General features: G+C 35.3%; 1 protein-coding gene across 1 annotated transcript; it reads right to left on the reverse strand.

Moving 5' to 3' along the window:
- Positions 1–1,277: 1,277 nt before the first annotated feature.
- On the reverse strand, positions 1,278–17,916 carry LOC135686428 (proton-coupled zinc antiporter SLC30A9, mitochondrial). The gene is made up of 19 exons (XM_065202657.2): positions 17,430–17,916; positions 14,203–14,430; positions 13,712–13,829; positions 13,009–13,104; positions 12,426–12,517; positions 10,275–10,345; positions 9,929–10,002; positions 8,631–8,733; positions 8,377–8,432; positions 7,860–7,995; positions 7,485–7,524; positions 6,523–6,594; positions 5,075–5,224; positions 4,689–4,749; positions 4,345–4,407; positions 4,207–4,238; positions 3,846–3,943; positions 2,812–2,925; positions 1,278–1,740 (listed from the first exon to the last, which is right to left on the reverse strand). Exons 1-19 carry the CDS (start codon positions 17,539–17,541, stop codon positions 1,696–1,698), a joined length of 1,761 nt encoding a protein of 586 aa, XP_065058729.2. The 5' UTR covers positions 17,542–17,916; the 3' UTR covers positions 1,278–1,695.
- Positions 17,917–18,299: the final 383 nt, after the last annotated feature.

The raw sequence follows: 18,299 nt of genomic DNA on the forward strand, positions 1-18,299 counted from the left end.
GTGGAAACAGGAAGTGCAGATTGATTGACATGTCGGTTCAAAGCGAGCATTCATTGGTCGCAGTTCTCTTTGTGGGATCCCTATGGATGGTGTTAGTGTTTTCTCAGAAGGCAGGTCAACTGTAATATGGGATCCCTGCCCTGTAAAATGTTTTCTTGGTAAACATTCTAGTGATATCGAGAGTCACAGTAAAGTCACATGATAGAGATTAATCAACGTCGCCTATGTTCAAGGCTTTTTTTATATTTCTTTAGTCCGCTTAGAAAACGAACTAAGGAAGCTAGAGCATGTATTGGGTTAAACTTGTAACGACACAGGGTTCCCTTACGGACAGTATCATGTGACCATTGCACCATTGTGCTGTGATTGCATCAGCGTCTGTAAATATGTTTTTTGTATTACGTAATTATTATTTTAAGGTTTGCTTAGGTTATATAAAGGGTTGTTTCATAAGTCAGGAGTAGTCTTGTCGAAAGTTTTGCCGTACTGCTTGGAGCTCTGTCGCTAGTTTTGTCGTGCCTGTTGAAGCCGTGTCGTTATTTGTCGAACTTGTTGTTAGCCGTTAGTCGTATCATTGCCGTAAAGAGAAGAATTTTGATCTTATCCGCCGTTGCTGTATTTTTGAGAATTTCTGCCTACAAAGAACTCACGTTTGTAAAACCCCCATTTTAAGAGGTTTTACAAACTGTTAATAAGCACTAAATATTGCAATTGAAAAGCATTGCATTTTTTCGTTAGTGTTGTGTTGAATTATGCTACTGACAACAGCAGGGGTTGGTTGACTGATTTTATTATTAAACTTCACAAATACCATAGTTTTACTGGTTTTTTTATATTTTCATAGATTGATAGAAATTCCAGGTAATATGAAAATCTTCGAAAATTAAGTAAAAATGTGCAATTTTTAAAAAAAGCCCTCCGGTTTTTCTTTAACAACTTTTCGCAAAGAATTAATAAAAATATTGATTGAAGTGTAATCGATAGAGCATGGTCTGGTACATTGATTTTTCATCACCCCTGCCCCTTATGAGACGATTTCAGTAATAAATGTTTTCTCCGACATTGGATTTTAACTGGAGGAATATCTGTGGCAATATTTTCAAGCTTCGTTTTATCAATATGTCCCACAGTTTTGTCTATTGTAACGTTGACATGAAATAGGAAAGGTCTTGCAAAGTTTTAGAACAACCTTTCTATTGTAGCTCGTAATGAAACTTTTCTTAGATTTTAAAAGTAACCACAAAATAAGATGGAGGAGAAAAATGAATGAAACACAGTTAAAAACATTAACATTAAAAATCAATAAAAAGAACTAAAAAAGAAAAGCAATTTTTGTCAGTTTAGATTACCATGTGTCGATAGATGACTATTTTCAACAAATAACACCTACTTCTATTTCCGGCAAAAATGCTATCATCCGATTTTGGAAAATTCATCGATCAGAAGTTTGGTAGTTGTAATTCATCTGACAACAAGAAATTAGAGTTTGCTATTTCGATCTGAATAACTCGAAATCCGAAATCGCTCTCCCAGCTATTCAGGCACGTTCGGTACCGATTATTATAAAAAACAAAAGTTTCTAAGACACCAAGAAAGAAAGAAAATTTCACTGTTAACTAAATGCATTTGTGAATGGATAGAGATGAATTTGTAAATACAATTAAATAAGAGTAGTTCCTCACGAAACCGAGGTAGTTATAAAATCTCTAAATCAACATGTCGCACTTCTGGTGACTTTTTCTGTGAAGAAGAAAAACTTTAAATTATGTTTATATTTAAGCCACATTCTGCTAAAGGATATGGATAGGAGCTTCAATGTGCCCGAAAACGGGCAATAAAGTGGCGACTGCCTAGTAAAATAATACTTAAATAGCAAGGAAAGGTACGTATAAGGGTAGGAGGATATTTTCACTCCTCTATTTGCTCGCAAAGCACCTGACCAGAGCATTCAACCAGATTGTTTCTATATAACTGATCTCAAACTATTTGCAGAATGGTAACATGATGGCATCATAAAAGAATTTCGTAGAATGTGCAAAATTGTAGGGTCGTGACCTTCAATCTGAGTCAATTTGGTAGCCCTGTTTTTTGGACAAAGTTACGTCAAACTTATTGTTAGCTGTTATTGCGATTGCTCAAGTGGGTAATGTGAATCCCAGTATTCAGATTGTGAGATGATTCTTTTACAACATTCAAGTCTAAGTCATGTAACTTTTGAATGAGATTTATTGCTATGTTCGGTTAAGTTTGTCTTGTCTCTGTCGAACCTGCGTTTGTAAATAATATCAATTCATCACGACGAAATAAGAGTCACAAAATCACCTAAATATGTTCAGAATTTGCCGAGGAACATTATGCAAATTTTCCTAACTAAAAACTGCTATTTTAGTTTTAAGAACAGAACTATAACGAAAAAAAATTACTTGTAAGGGAAAGCGATTGAAACCATTTGGCTATAACTTAACAATTTTGAACAGATAATATTGTTTTTTCTCAAGTAGGAATATTTTGTAACAAACTTACAGTTTAAAAAGATAAAAGCATAAAAAATAATTCTCTAAATTGAGTGAACTATCTAAAAAACTAGCAAGAAAACACGGAGATCATTTTCCCACGTCCCTGCAACCTGAGATATTTTGTCTCCAGTCAGTTTTAACCTCCCTCTTTGGCACAACTTCCTTCCCCAACCTTTGCCAGTCTAAGGCAAATTCTGCTGCCCCTGCCATATTTACCTGCAATCACCATAAATCAAATAACTCACCGGGCTTGCTACCCAGGGTTTTATAATAGCAGCTTCAAACAAATACATACTTTAATGTTTCTCTCTATCCTGTCTACTTGAGACCCTAAGACATCTATTATTTGTTCCCCGTGATCCAACAGGAAATTCTCTAGTTGCTCGGTGGTTTTAATTGACTGGACCTCCTGCAAAGAGAAGACAGGTTTTCGTGCTGAATATTTAGGCCCTGTTCACACGATACCGGACTCATTTCGTATCGGATCGCTTTTCATATCGGATAGGCCTTCTGTTCACACGAAGACGCTTGAATCCGATACGCTCCGTATCGTTTTTGCGGAGGGTTTTTGTGCTGAATATTTAATCAAGAAGATTTCAATTTTGAAAAATATTCAGACAAGTGAAAAGCGAAATAAATACAAAGGATAATGGAGTGGTGAGTTGCTGAGGCTATCTGAAAATAAACGGTGGCGGGCACAGGGGGGAGCGAGGGGGTGGTTGGACAATGGTATTTTGTTCTAAAACAATGAGAAAATGTGGGGTCATCTTAGCAAAACAATAGGACTGCCCCCCCCCCTCAATATTTGATCAAGTGTCCGCCCCTGAGAATAAACCAGAATGCGTTTTGAAATATCCGTGAAATTTGAAATTTTATTCATAAATAACAAAACCTAGCCAAAATAAACTAACTATAAATATTGCAAGATAAGTAGTAAGATAACTTGTTTGATATCGAAAGAGATCGCAAAACCTCTTCAGATGCTTTTATTTGAATCTTGCATTTTATAGTGTTCATAGCTTTTATCTTTCGTGGCTGTTGAGTATGCTGCATTGCCACAATCTGTTTTGTTTTAAAGTAGGTTAAGCTTTTTGACCTATTTGACCTTTTGATATCTATTCAGATGCTTAGAGCTTCATAACCATAAAATGATTGGGCATACCGGAAAACAAGGACCCAGGACCTTAAGGCAGGACCCGTGCCTTCTAACATTAAAGAGACGAAGGTGGTTGTAACTGACCATGTAAAATGACGCTATGATTCCAAGCCTTTCGAAAACGAATGTAACACAGTAGGCAAAACTTGAGTAAAAAACCATAGAAGTCCTACCAGTAATAGCTCTTCCATATTCAGACGATTAGTGTGAACTCTCGTAACCTCCCTTCCATCAAAGTTTATCTCTGCCTTGAATCTAACCGTATCAGCACCTATAGAAAAGGCACAAGCGGTTAGTTTTGGTTAGCTTTAGTAGAACCACAGAGACTTGACAAAAGACAACCCGTTAAGATAAAACATCAAAAATGCCTGGTTTAAGAGCAAGAAAACAATTTAATAAGAACCTGTTATTACGATTCCGTATAAAAAAAGGATAAATATAAGGTAAACAGGAATTTCGTTATCTTAATTAAAAATCAAGAAAAATTTACAAACGAATGAATGCTCAATATGAAGGAATAGCAAAGTAACATACCCATTTCGGTAGCTTTAACATCATGAATTGACCTGAGAATAAAATGACCTTTATCACAACGAGCTACAAATATGTCTCTACATTGTGCAAAAATTGTTTAAATAATATGATGATTATGTTTCATAGCTTTGAACTCACCTGACCATGATATCGTTCTCAAGAATCTCGATTATTTGCCTTAGACGATCAGGGTGAATTGATCTAGGCGATAGAATCAAAAGACCAATTAGATAAAAAAGTTTCAGCAATTGCTGTTCCGAGTATTTGAAAATGAGAACTAGTTCCTAAAAAGAAAAACATGACGATGATGATGACAGCAGATAGGAGAGCTTGGTACTCTATTGCTGAAATACAGAGCATTTTTCCTAGGAAACAGGTGAGTAAGGTAATTTAATGCAAATTATGAGCAATGTCCAGCTCAGCTAGTCGCTTGTAATGTTGATCCCTTTATTAATTCTGCTCTTTTTTGGCAACAAACTCACCTTCCAGTTAATGCATCCGTATTCCGTCTGATTAAAAATACAGCGACAGCACCCAGCAATGCTGAAAAAGACATCAATTGCAAATATGTAAAACAAGTTTATGTTGAGTATCTGTAAAGTTACTTAATCTTCCGCGTGTCATGCACAAGTATTCATTATTTCAACTATGAACATGGGAAGCTGCGTGTTTGTCTGTACGGAGTTTATCTTCAGCTTTTTAAACCTTTTCTCACCTGGTATTTGAGAAGACCAGTTTTGGAAGAAATTTTGCAAAAAAGGGCCATGCTGCCGATTTATAACGGAAATTACAGACTCTGTAGAAAGGTCGGGTCTGGAACAAGATAACAAGAGAATTTTCAAAGTATTTAGGGCAGAAACCAACCTACCTCCAATAGTAATTGATCCTATCGCATCAAAGATAATATTCCCAGTGTATGATGTCAGGCCAAGACAGCCAGCAGCCAGGAAAAGACCCGCCACAGCAGCACTATCTTCAAGCAAAACTGCGACAGCATTTGGGTCTCGTCCGCGGACGACTATAAAGAAAAAGGGTAGAAATTTATTTTTGTCTGTTCAAGCCAGGACGAAACCTGTGCTTTTCTATTCAGAAAGTGGTGAAGCAGTGGGTGCTAAAATACGAAGGGAATATCACTCCAAGAAAAACTCGTACGCTATGAGTAAGAACCAATTTGTTTCGAGAAATGTTCCCCGAAAACCTCTGAAATGTCTTCAAAAATCTCCTACAACATTTGGAAAGGGTGATACACCCCTTGCTAAAACCAGCTTAGAAAGGAAAGAAAGAACAGAGAAAAGACATAATTCTCAAAGAGGGTTGAACCTTGAATAAATTGCATCAAAATCGAAATATGATTTTTCAGTAACTCTATATATTAAAAGGAAACATGGATCTAAATTACGCTACACGTGCATTCTGATGCATCTAAATTTTAGCAAGATAAAATAAGGAACTAAGATAGTCTAACTAAAACCCTTTGATTTACCTCCCTTTTCGCATCCCGATTTTCGGTGGAATGTGCTCTGTTCTTCGAAACAAAACCAATATTGACAAGGGCAAGCCTTGACGAGGCGAATGAGCCGTTGCTCTTACATTTCTATCGTGTTTTAGTACGGTTTCCAGCCACTTTTCCTTCGCCTGTTTTGTACAGTTTTGTATGCCTCTTGCCGAGGCAAAGTGACGTTTTTAACAATTTTCGATCTATTGTTCAAGCGCACAAACAATGGGTTCTATCAACACGCATAGCTGAGAACAATAAACTTGAGGCCAAAAATAGATCATGAATAGATCAAAATCGTCACTTTGCCTTCGCAACGGGCATACAAAACACGAAAGTTGGCGAAGGAAAAGTGGCTGGAAACCGTACTAATACATGATAGAAATGTAAGAGCAACGGCTCTTTCGCCTCTTCAAGGCTTCCTCTTGTCAAAGGTGGTCTTGTTTCGGAGAAAAGAGCCCATTCCATCGAAAATCGGGATGCGAAAAGGGAGGTAAATCGAGGGGTTTTAGTTAGACTATCTTAGTTCCTTATTCTACTAAAATTTAGATGCATCAGAAAGCACGTGTAGCGTAGTAGCGCTAGTACATGACTGTAAAGTTTGTCCAATCAGTGCCAATAGAAAATATTGTCAATGAAGTCCAAGGGTAAATACGAACTCATGTCTACAGAACAGCGTTTTTTCCTTTTTACGAGATAGATTCTAAAGCTGCTAGGTGGAACGGCGAACAAGCTCAACTCATAATCTGAAACAGCCCGCCATTATAGTTTTTGGCACAATCTGTCTAGTAGAGATATAAGTATATAAAAACTGTACATACGATACTCTTTAAAACTGAGACCACTTTCACGAGCACTTTTTTGAACTTGTTTGAAAGCCATTATCATAGTCACTATAAGAAGAATAATTCAAATAATTAACAAGCTCGTGCAAGTAAAGAGGCATGTGTTAAAATATGAGACGGTATCTAGTGGAACTTTAACAAATTTCCAGAACAAATATATGTTTGGAATGAAATTTCAAAAATATACCGGGGCTTTCTTTGTGACACTCCGTACCATAAGGAATTAAACAATTGGTCACAAAATATGGGGAAATAGGTTCATTTGTCTGCAAATTGCTTTAAATGACGAGTGGATAAGTTACTCAACATTGGGTAAAAGTAAGACTGTATTGAAATGACCGATCACGACTAAGGTTAATTTTGACTGGCTTTGCAGAGATATATGAACAAGGAGACCAAAGGACTCTGACGCAGAGAATATTATTTCCTTCTCCGATTGTCAAGTCCTTAATTCTGGCCTATTTCCCCCAGTTATTCTTCACAACAGCTTCCATCCTTTCTGGGACTGTCAAATATCCACTCTATTTGGCTCTCACAGACGAGCTGACGAAAAACGATTTGGAAGATCTTATCCGTAATCGTCTGTCTTTGAGTATACAGTGCCGGTTTACAATATCCTGGTTTCCGGTTTACAATATCTTGATTTCCGGTTTACAATATCCTGAATTCCCGGTTTACAATATCCCGACTTCTTACAATTTTGATATCGCTGCTTCATTTAGGGTTACAAAAGGGTTCATTATAGCCACATTTGGGTTAATAAAAAGTTTATGGTTTTGTTACATATTTTGAAAGTGTATTCTAACAGCTACAAAATGAATTGTTGTGTCACACCCTTTGAAGTGATAATGGTCAATAACGGTTTGCTATCAGTGCAACTATTACAAGAAATGAAAGAATGTAAATTTAACGACAGGTATTGGATGTAGGAAACCTACAGCTTTCAACAACCATTGATACTCCAAGAACTGCAAAGGCCTGTAAAGGAGTGAAGAATTGAAAACATGAATTCAATAATTCCTTAGAAAAATCAATCAATGAACGTAAAATTTATAGGCAAGACAAAACACCATCCCAGCCCCCCTCCCTTTTTGGCACTATCACCAAGCTTCTTCGGAGCATATAGTAAGCATTAAAGAAGCATATGCTCGGTTGTATATGCTCATTTTAGCGAATGTAAGATTTTGGCTGAAGCAACAATTCATTGCAAAAATAATGATAATAATTATACAGGATTAAACAAACTTTGCCACAGGAATAATCAAACTGAAGTCGAATTGAAGCAACATTTTTAGACAACTGAAAAAACGTACCACTGGCAAGGATGTTAACTGTGTTGGATGCAGTATTACTGATATTCCATGATAGACTGAAAATCCACATCCCAGAAAGAAGATACCAACACCGCTGATAAGTGAGTACGCGTACCGAGCCCTTGACCAGCCATACCTTTCGTTGAAAAATAACATCATCATAAAGCTTGAATTTGAAATGGATACTAATAGCAACGGATTATTCTTGAACCCCGTTGTGACCTTGTCGAAAGAGTCATGGAACTTGTTTCAATTATCCATATCAACTTCACAGTGCCCATTAACTGATGTTAGAGGCAGAAAGAATGTGAATTGTGACAAACGTTTTAATTTGTGATTTGATTGGACAACTATACCGGTCTTGTGCTTGCGTTTCTCTGATTGGCCTATTTCGATCCACAACTGGGTATATAAATTTCAATATCTGGATAAGGTAACTGTACATGAAGATATTGCAGAACACAGTGACTATAAGAAGGCATAGCATAATATATTTCTTGATGGACTCCGTACTCACGGGTGATCTGGCGATGGTTCCTTTATCGACTTGAGTATTCCTAAGGCCAGTAAACACTAGAGAAAAAAATAGGATCAAGAATAAAAGAACAGATATTTTGCTTCAGAAGCCAAAGAGAGAGCTGAAAACTATACCTGAGATGCGGTTGTGAACATAAAAGGCTAAGAAACAAACACAAACGTTCTATTGAAAGGGTTTTTTGCAGTATGGCTAAATATTTCATTCTATAAAGTTTATTTAACGGCAAGCAATACCTGATTGGCAGCATCTGCAAAAGAGTGAATGCTTTCAGACATCATACTTGCTGATCCAGTATACAAGTAAGCAGAGAATTTGAACAGCATTACGAACAGATTCCTTCAAACAAAAAAGTTTCATAAACTTTCTGTTTGATACGATCACAAAGACAATAAAAACAAAGACAATGAGAAAGACGTTTTTCATAAGTCAAACATTCATCATCGTCGCCGTTATATTTGTCGCAGTGGTTTTTGATGTGGTTTTCATCTTTGTCGTTGTCGTCATTGCCTTTTTCGTCATTGTCTTTGTTGTTGTCGTCGCTGTTGCCATCGTCAATGTCTTGTTCGTCTTCGCCATTGTCCTTTTCATTATCTTTGTTGTCATTGTCATATCATATATCATGCATCATATATCATAGATCATATATCATGCATCATATATCATACATCATATATCCTATATCATGCATCATATATCATAGATCATATATCATGCATCATATATCATGCATCATATATCATAGATCATATATCATGCATCATATATCATACATCATATATCCTATATCATAGATCATATATCATGCATCATATATCATAGATCATATATCATGCATCATATATCATGCATCATATATCATACATCATATATCATATATCATGCATCATATATCATATATCATGCATCATATATCATAGATCATATATCATGCATCATATATCATAGATCATATATCATGCATCATATATCATAGATCATATATCATGCATCATATATCATACATCATATATCATAGATCATATATCATGCATCATACATCATATATCATATATCATGCATCATATATCATAGATCATATATCATGCATCATATATCATAGATCATATATCATGCATCATATATCATAGATCATATATCATACATCAAATATCATGCATCATATATCATACATCATATATCCTATATCATGCATCATATATCATACATCATACATCATATATCATATATCATGCATCATATATCATAGATCATATATCATGCATCATATATCATACATCATATATCCTATATCATGCATCATATATCAAAGATCATATATCATGCATCATATATCATAGATCATATATCATACATCAAATATCATGCATCATATATCATATATCATACATCATATATCATACATCATGCATCATATACAATATCATATCATACCAATATATAAATATATAATAACTAGCACATACAATAAATTATAATACTATCTAATGTAATATCAACTGAACTTAAAAGATCATAAATAAGCAGTACTTACGCAGCAACTGCATACATCACAACTTTTGCCGATCCTTCCAATAACAGTTTCCTCTGGCTTTCTCCTCCAAACATCTGCGGCAAAAGTTTTAGTTTGAAAGATTCAAAATATAGATAGAGATATAGTATAGGCATATTTTAAAAGAAAAACTAACAAAAATAAAGTTTAAATGCATATCATCCTACAGTGAGATGCTTTATTGACTTCAAATGCTGTCTGGAACCATTTAGATCTGGTTTGTGTTTGAACAATCATCAATGATATATCAAGAATTTTCGAACTGTTCAAGAATTTTTAACGTGCATGAGGACTTGCCTCGCTTTGAACATAGACACGTTTTACTAACCTGGTTATCTTCTTGTTGCTTTGTTTGGTCTTTAATAGTTTTCTTTAGATGTCCAAGAAGCGCGCTAAGTCCTGAAAGGTAACGACTACCAATCTCAATGCACAGTGAGAACAGCCATAAACAAAAAATCAAATCCACATCTCATTTCTGATAGACTGTTTGGTAATCCGTGGTAATTCAATTTGACCAATCAATCCCATATGCGAAATTCGGGTAGCTTCCACATCCATAAACGAAAACATATTTAAATCCTTGACGTAGCCACCACCCATAAATAAGTGCCCACTTCAAAATTACTTCTAGCAAATAAGCCCCCCTAGAATAGGTCTCCCCTCGAATAAGTCCCTCTCGTCACATGTGCTTCGACTACAGACAATAACATAAGTGAAGATGTCCAAATGGTTTAAAGAAGGGCAGTCGTGCGCCCAGGCAAAGATCATGCTCAGTTAGCGAATGCGACTAGTGAATGGGCATTAGGAAAATCTAGTTTTCCTGCAGAGAATGCTGATCTTGTTTCACCATCCGAATTTGTAGTTAATGCCGATCTTTCTGGAGATGATGAAATCGGCATTAAGACATGTTCCAGATACCATACAAAAGGTTGGCAAATAAGGGTATGATGGTCTTCAGAATATTTACCATTTTCAATAACGGACTGGAGGAGAATTTCACTCATCATTTGGATCATTTATATTAGGGATGTCGGTGCGCCAATCGAAAAGACGACCATAAAGTAAAACCCCGCCCGTTTTTAGGGCGGATGAGAAGATAAAAGAATGACCTCAAAAAACAAAAGCCCAGGGGCACCAAAAAGGCGTACGTTGTCACAAATAAAACCTTTTATTAAATTTAACTTAATCAAGCTATACATCGATTCCTTGTACAAGTGAAATCTGATCTACTCTAAATACAATATAACAAACCTCCTTCCCCTATCGAAAAAACCCCCCATTCAGAAATTCACATTTAGAAAATACGCCCCTGTTATCCTCTTCGATGTTGTATGGTTGCTATAAGAAGCAGGAAGTAAAAGACAGAACAGGACATATTTTACTTGTAAATGGCTTTCCCCATCAGCTCTACAGCGGCGTTACTACTCGCTTTAACAAATATGTTAAACACCCTTTACTGGAATTTCGCAAAAATGAAATTATGCAGGATTATGGAAATGTCATAAGCAAACAAAAAGCCTGTGAATCAATGGAAAGCTTCTAGCGACTGTTAATTCTCAAATCTTGCCATAAATAAATAAACAAACACGGAACTTTTTATCCAGTTCAAAATTTGTAAACCAGACATCTACATATCTGCTGAGACACTTTACGTGTAAGCTAAGTTTCTGAACCAAGTTTATTTATAAATGTTACCCCAAATTATCAGTGTAGCAAACAAGATTTGAAACAAATCGTGAAACACATTAGAATGATATCTCATTTAGGCAAAGTGTTAAGCTACTTTCTCTGCAAACATCGGCTGTTAAGTTTGGCTGACCAATGGGAAAAGTCTTCATGACTCTACTTCTAGTCTAAAGATTCACTCTCTACTATTTAGAACAAAGAATGTGTAAACTAACGTAGATGTGTCTTTTATCGTCCGAAAAAGGACAGGCAATGGTCGGTACTATTGTAGCAATCAGTGGCCTGTAGCCATTCACTAGCAATTACAGCAATTTCTTTTCCCACACATTTTACAGCATGAAACATGGGATAAAGACCCAAAGCCAAAAGAGGAGTGAAAATTTTGTGTGTGGATAAGACTTACTTGGACAGGTTATATGCAAGAAAAGCCCTATATAAAAGATGGAGTCACAGAATAGGGATTCAGTGATGAAATAGAATTATCTCAGAGGACCTATCCTCCAATTCTAATTGCAAAAGCAAAGAATTGTAATTCTATCAAACTGACAAACCATAACAAAAGATAAGGAGCCGAAAATGTAAGAATCATTTGATAATCAAGATTGTTCTTTTACCTAGGCTATTCAGAATATTTCTCTATGAAACAAGAAATCCAGATACAAGTGGCTGTCCTGATTGGTGAAAACACTGAGCCAATCAAACGCATCATTCCGTTATTTTTCATTATGTACTCTTGGGGGTGGTGTTTGACAAGAACTGTCCAGCATATACCATATTCTTAATTCAATCCTACCTTTTCGATATCTCTCCCCTTCTTCCATTTCACCTTTTCGCTTTTTACGCTCTCTTTCCAATGCTTCCATGCTCCCCCAAACTTCCATTGCCCTAGGAAAAAGTTATTAGATTCAAGAAACTATTATTTCAATCACAGCGAGCAGCGTAAGAGAGACATATTAAAGACATTTTAAACACAATTTCTGTGGGGTTTTGAATAAAAAATGTATCAGTCCAGGGTTCTGTAGACGTAATGGAGATAAAATTCCATGAGACCCAACATACAATTTGCTTATCCACGGATTGCTTCGATAAAAGATGTAAAAAGACACAGTTGATAAATGAGATCAGACTAATTCAATAAAGTATAATCGTTTAGGATTATTGATTGACTTTTGGATGCCAGCAATGCAAGTGTCAATTTTTACTCACAAAGACATTTAAGAATACCAATCTGCAAATGTGGAAAGAGAGAAAGGAAAGTAACACTTTGATAACAAACTTGACTTCTGTTATTATTAGCATGTAAGACTACATAGTGCTAGAAGAGGTTAGTGTTAACAATTACCTACTGCAATGTTAACAAGCAAAGCACCAACTACCTTTTTTCTACATCCAATTTAAGATAGCAGAAATCAGGGGGGATGTCACTGCTGTATGCATTTCTCATTTTTGTTTTTCGCAGGCCATCAAGATCACTAGAAAAATGAGCAAAAATATGAATCCAAAACATGTTTCTTTCACAATACTAAATACTACTATTAGACTGCATACCATTAAGGGAAAAGAGCAATGATATGAATAAAACACAAATCCTTTAAGTATTGCTGAATGCTTCATTTTTGACAAAACATACATATGCAAATGCTTTTTATCATTACTTAATTGGTTCATATTCAATGCGAAATATCAAGATAACATGTATAAGATTTACAATCATAAGACTTACAATCATAAAAATTTAATCCATATTAATTATGTAAATTAAACAGTAAATTTTGAAGAAAAGTGGGAGGGACGAGGTAGAGTTCTTAACATGTAAAACCATTTAGGGGATAAAAAAGAAGTTGTTAAATCTGAGCAAACATTTTCATAAATATATGACTTAGATGTCAGTTTTAGGTGTGTTTCATTTCCTAAAGTTGAGTTTTGCCAGCTCTACAGTTGTATCACCAAATATAGTGTTTCAGAGCACATTATTAGTTTCAGCTTTGAAAGTCTGAAAAAAAATTATTTCATTCTTAAATAGAGTCATCATTCACAGTTTATAACTATATACTTAACTCATAAATATCATGTACTGACCTTGATGAAAGCAGATAATCACTGATAGCTCTTGAGCTGGAGATGAATGTGTTTCTTGTATAATGGACATTATAATCCACATCAAGAGCAGTTGGTTTGTAGTAATACGGCTTCAAAGCTGAAGAAAGTTAAACATTTTCTATTTCATTAGCAATAGCATAAACATATCTTTTGAACAATAACTGGATCATAAAATTTTGATTCACAAATCAAGTTGAAATACAGTATCAAAGGAAATATCAAATACCACTCTGGCAAATTCAAAACAAAATATTTTTATAGGACAAATTAACTTATGAAAATCACAAATTTTAACTGTTAAGAAATATCAGACATAGATGATAAAAGCAAACATCTAAATATATTCATTTGGCAGGGAAAGCACAGAGAAATGTTTTTGGAAAAACCTTAAATTATATGTAATTATTTATAATTATATGTTATTATAAAAAATGTAATTATATGTAAAATGACATACAATGGCTACTTACATTCTTCTGGTCCAATATGGGGTTTAGATACATCAATTTTGTGCTTATTTTCTTTTAAAACATTTTCTATTTTGTTAGCTTGTTCCTGTAAAATTTTTGAATTTCCATCTTCATTTTTACTTATGCCATCACTGAATTTCCTTGTACATTGGAAGACAAAAGGAATGCCAAATGCAGAAGGCAATCTTGTGTTATGACCTTTGTGTGTGATGTGTGCTTTCCTGCAGCCTTAAAACAGAAAACAAAATCAGTGTTGGAAACATATTTTGGAAGCTGACAAAGGTGATTTAAGCAGATGATCTCCTCAGATGGACAATATCAAATTTCATAAAAATATCATTTCTGGACAAAGAACAGCCTAAGAATCTGTCATGGAAAAGTGTCTGAACTGAATTTAAGCCCTCTGTGTAAGTATATATAACAGACACAGAGGATAAAAAACCCTTATTGTGTACAATGAAAAAGAAAACCTATAGATACTGTGTGTTCCCCTTCTGTGACTTCAAAATTTCTATATAGAGTTGCTGTTTTGACAAGATAGTAGTCTGGGGGCTCAAACCACTTAAACATACCAGGCTTACTAAGCATTTTTAAACTCAGAATTTATAACCAAAGTTTTTAATCTTTTCATCACTACACTCCCCTTACAAAAGTATTGGACCACCTCAAAGTGGGGGGGAGGGGGGTTGGCACATGAACTATCAAAAGCTATTGTTATGCAAACTGTCTGTGTTTTTAGGTGGCTAATGGGAGTGGGTTGAAAATAAAACAACCTCTAATCAAAACTTCCATTTATTATGAGCACACATTTAAAAATAATAATGACAAAAATCTTTAAAAGTTTTGAATTTCATTACTTTCAACTTTCTTGAATTGATTGCAAATAATTGGGCAATGTGTTCTTGTAGAATTTTGTGCAAAACATAAATAATTATTTTAATTAATGATTTCTTGGTTCTCAGAGAACCAGTTGCAGATCTAGACTGTGTTCCAAGGGTTCTTGAATCCTGTCAAGTGTTCCTAAGACAGACTTTTCCTTTCTTTCTCAATTCCATACTTAGAGAATGCCAAGGGCTGTGGAACAAGAGCCCATTTGCATTAGGACTCATTGCAAATTATTCTAAAGTAAAATCATTTTACTCTGTGGTAGCTATGGTAATCTTTTGTCACATATTATATTCCACTAAAGAGAGCAACCCTGTCATTGTCATGGCAGCCCTTTGTACTATATTGTATTTTTAAGAGAGGAACCCTGTTGCAGCCATGGCAATCAATTGCCCTGGCTTGTTTTTTACACAAACAAAGGAACCCTTTTGTAACCCAATTTACAAAGTCATCGGAACTTATTCAAAACATTAACCATACAAGTGTCCAGTTTTCATAATGGCAATGTGAAGCTGCAAGTAATGGCAATGACTGCATGACGAAGAGAGCTTGCTTTCAGCACTAGAGACCAGTACCTGAAGTTCAAGGAAATTTAAGGATTGTATGGAAGGGGTGCTATGAACTTTTAACAGAACTTTTCCAACACGCCTACGTCAACTATGTGTTCATTTTTCTTGACTTGCCTAACTATCCCTGAGAAGATAGATCAGAGTTTCCTGGATCATGGATCAAAGAAAAGTCAATTTGAAAAGCTAGATATTTGTAAGGTGATGTTCATGAGATAGTACAGTAAGCAGGAGAGAATTCTTGGCAGGAAACTCTGGGATGTGAAGACATTTTCCATTTGACATGCAAAGTTTATAGAACTTTTTAATTATACATATATATATTATTTAGCTATAGAGTACGAGCTTTTTAAAAAAATGAAAGACTTTTGGAAATGTGATAAGATGATTTCATATGCCAAAATTTGCACTTTAAATGATTAGGCTTCTTCACTATATATGTCAGAAGCTTTGTCTATCATTATCCATTCTTGATAAACTTGCTGAATTACATTTTGCCTTGTTTTTTATTTGGTAATATGTAAAGCATGAATTTACTTCGAAACTTGCAATAGTCAGTAAGCTTATCTCCGCCTGTAAGCAGCTACATGAAGTTTTTCAAAGTCCTCTGTTTGGCAAGAGGACTCTGTTTGAAATCATCTTTTTGGAATCAACGATGACAACTTCTGGCTTGGGTTACAGACTTTTTGTTCTTACATGCCTTGGAATCAGGCTAAAATAATATTTTATCTTGTTAAAATTAAATCTTGCAATAGAGTTCTCAAATTTTGACCAATTAACACAAAAGAACACCATGAAATACTCCCAAATATGCAAAATAAGTTAAATTTGTCAAAAATTGGGTGAGCTATGGCCAATAGAAGATGTGAAGTTTGCTAACAGATTACTGTTATTTTGGCTCAGTTTATAAAGTTATGAATTGAGACCAAATTACAGAGGTTTGATGGGGCCAGAGTTTGTGCACATCGGGTCATATCTCAGCCAATTGGAAACCTTGAATTGTTTTCTAAGGGGTCAAAAGGTTTTCAATAATTTCCTGCCAAAATTTGCATACCCATTCTTCTAAATCATGCATTCAAACATTTGGTATAATTGAAAAAGTGACAAAATGTGGCACCATTTTGAACAAAGCTGTGCACTTTTGTGAGGGGAGTGTACATAACTTGTGCTTATGTGATGGTGGCACATAACTTTTGATTGTTTCAGAAACCAGGCTAGACCAAAAGGTTTTTAATTCAGTTCAACTTCTGACCAGGGAACAAAAAAATGGGTTGCTAAAGTGCAGTCTTCCCGATGGTGTGTAATCAGTATATGTGTGAGTAAACCAGTAGGGCATTCCATCCCCAAAAGTTATTGTTTCAAAACAGTTGCTCCAAAACAAAGTGTAAGGAGGCATATGAGTAGAATTTCCTCTCCTTAGAAGCTCCGAGAAGTAAGTCAGATTTCACCAAATTGTCTTTATTCGTTTATTTATTAGACCTACAAAGACCTCATATTTTACAGAATTTCCAGCATGCAAAATGTATCAAATTTTGAATAACATGTTTATTTTAGTCGGCAAAGCACAACTCGATAGATAACCTTGCTGTTAGTGGTTATTCGATTTATTCAAAAGAAGAAAATTTTAAAATTACACGAACTTAAACTAAAATAAACTTGAACAAAAATGAACTTGGTAGGCTAAATTCAATTACAGCTGTGGCAACTAAATGCAATTGCATTCAAGGAATTCTTCTCAAGAGTCTTATCACCCTTTATACTTAATAAGTTTCTCACCCTGTATATATTTCCTTGACAGAGGCTGGCAGAAATATCCGCTACGCGTTACAAAGAAGTTGTAGTTCAATCCTTTCAAAGCCATGCCGTTGAACTGTGCACATCCCAACATGCTTATAGCCTTTTCAAACCTTGGCTTGAAGATTCAGGACAGATTGTGGCTATCAGGCGCTTTAGATGCTCTCGGCAACTTCTTTTTGGCCACTCTTTTTCTCCATCACTAGTTGTGTTGTAGTAGGCCTAAACCACACGGAAAGCGCGGCCTATGAAAATCTTCCAATGCTGGTGGTAGTGTTTCTAGAATTAGGGCAGAATTATTCCGCAATAATACCTTCGAAAATAAAACACAGCTTAAGCTGATTTCACCGGTTTCCCTGTGGCGCCAAACAGGATAATATAATTTACAACTATTCCATCTTCTACACTGCCGTCATTCCCGCCATCTTTGCACAGGCCTAAGTTATGGCACAGACTGGTGACTAGGCCCAGTTTTCTCCACTCATCTCACTCATCTAGAAAAAATTATTTTTGTCATGTTTTTGTAGAAACCAATCCTTAGCCCTTTTGAAGTGGGTTTCCTTGTGTAATTTCATGTTCAATTTTAATCGCTCAGGCTACCTTACATAAAAATCTTAAACAAAACTTTCATTGCTTCGACTAATTGCTACATTTTGTAAAGGTTTTAAATAAAAAGAAAACAATTTTCTAACGTAAGGCCAAAAAACTATGATCTTAGAGATATAAAAGGAAAAACTTCAGCAGAAAAATTACACTAAATATATTGATGTCGTAATTGACAATCGACGCAACACAAAGCAGTGAAATTCCAGCGACCTGAAGGGTGTGGCACCAAAATCCAGTTATTGTCTT

The sequence above is a fragment of the Rhopilema esculentum genome, chromosome 6 (assembly GCF_057945365.1).
Source record: "Rhopilema esculentum isolate cy_ngs chromosome 6, ASM5794536v1, whole genome shotgun sequence".
Taxonomy (NCBI): Eukaryota; Metazoa; Cnidaria; class Scyphozoa; order Rhizostomeae; family Rhizostomatidae; genus Rhopilema; species Rhopilema esculentum.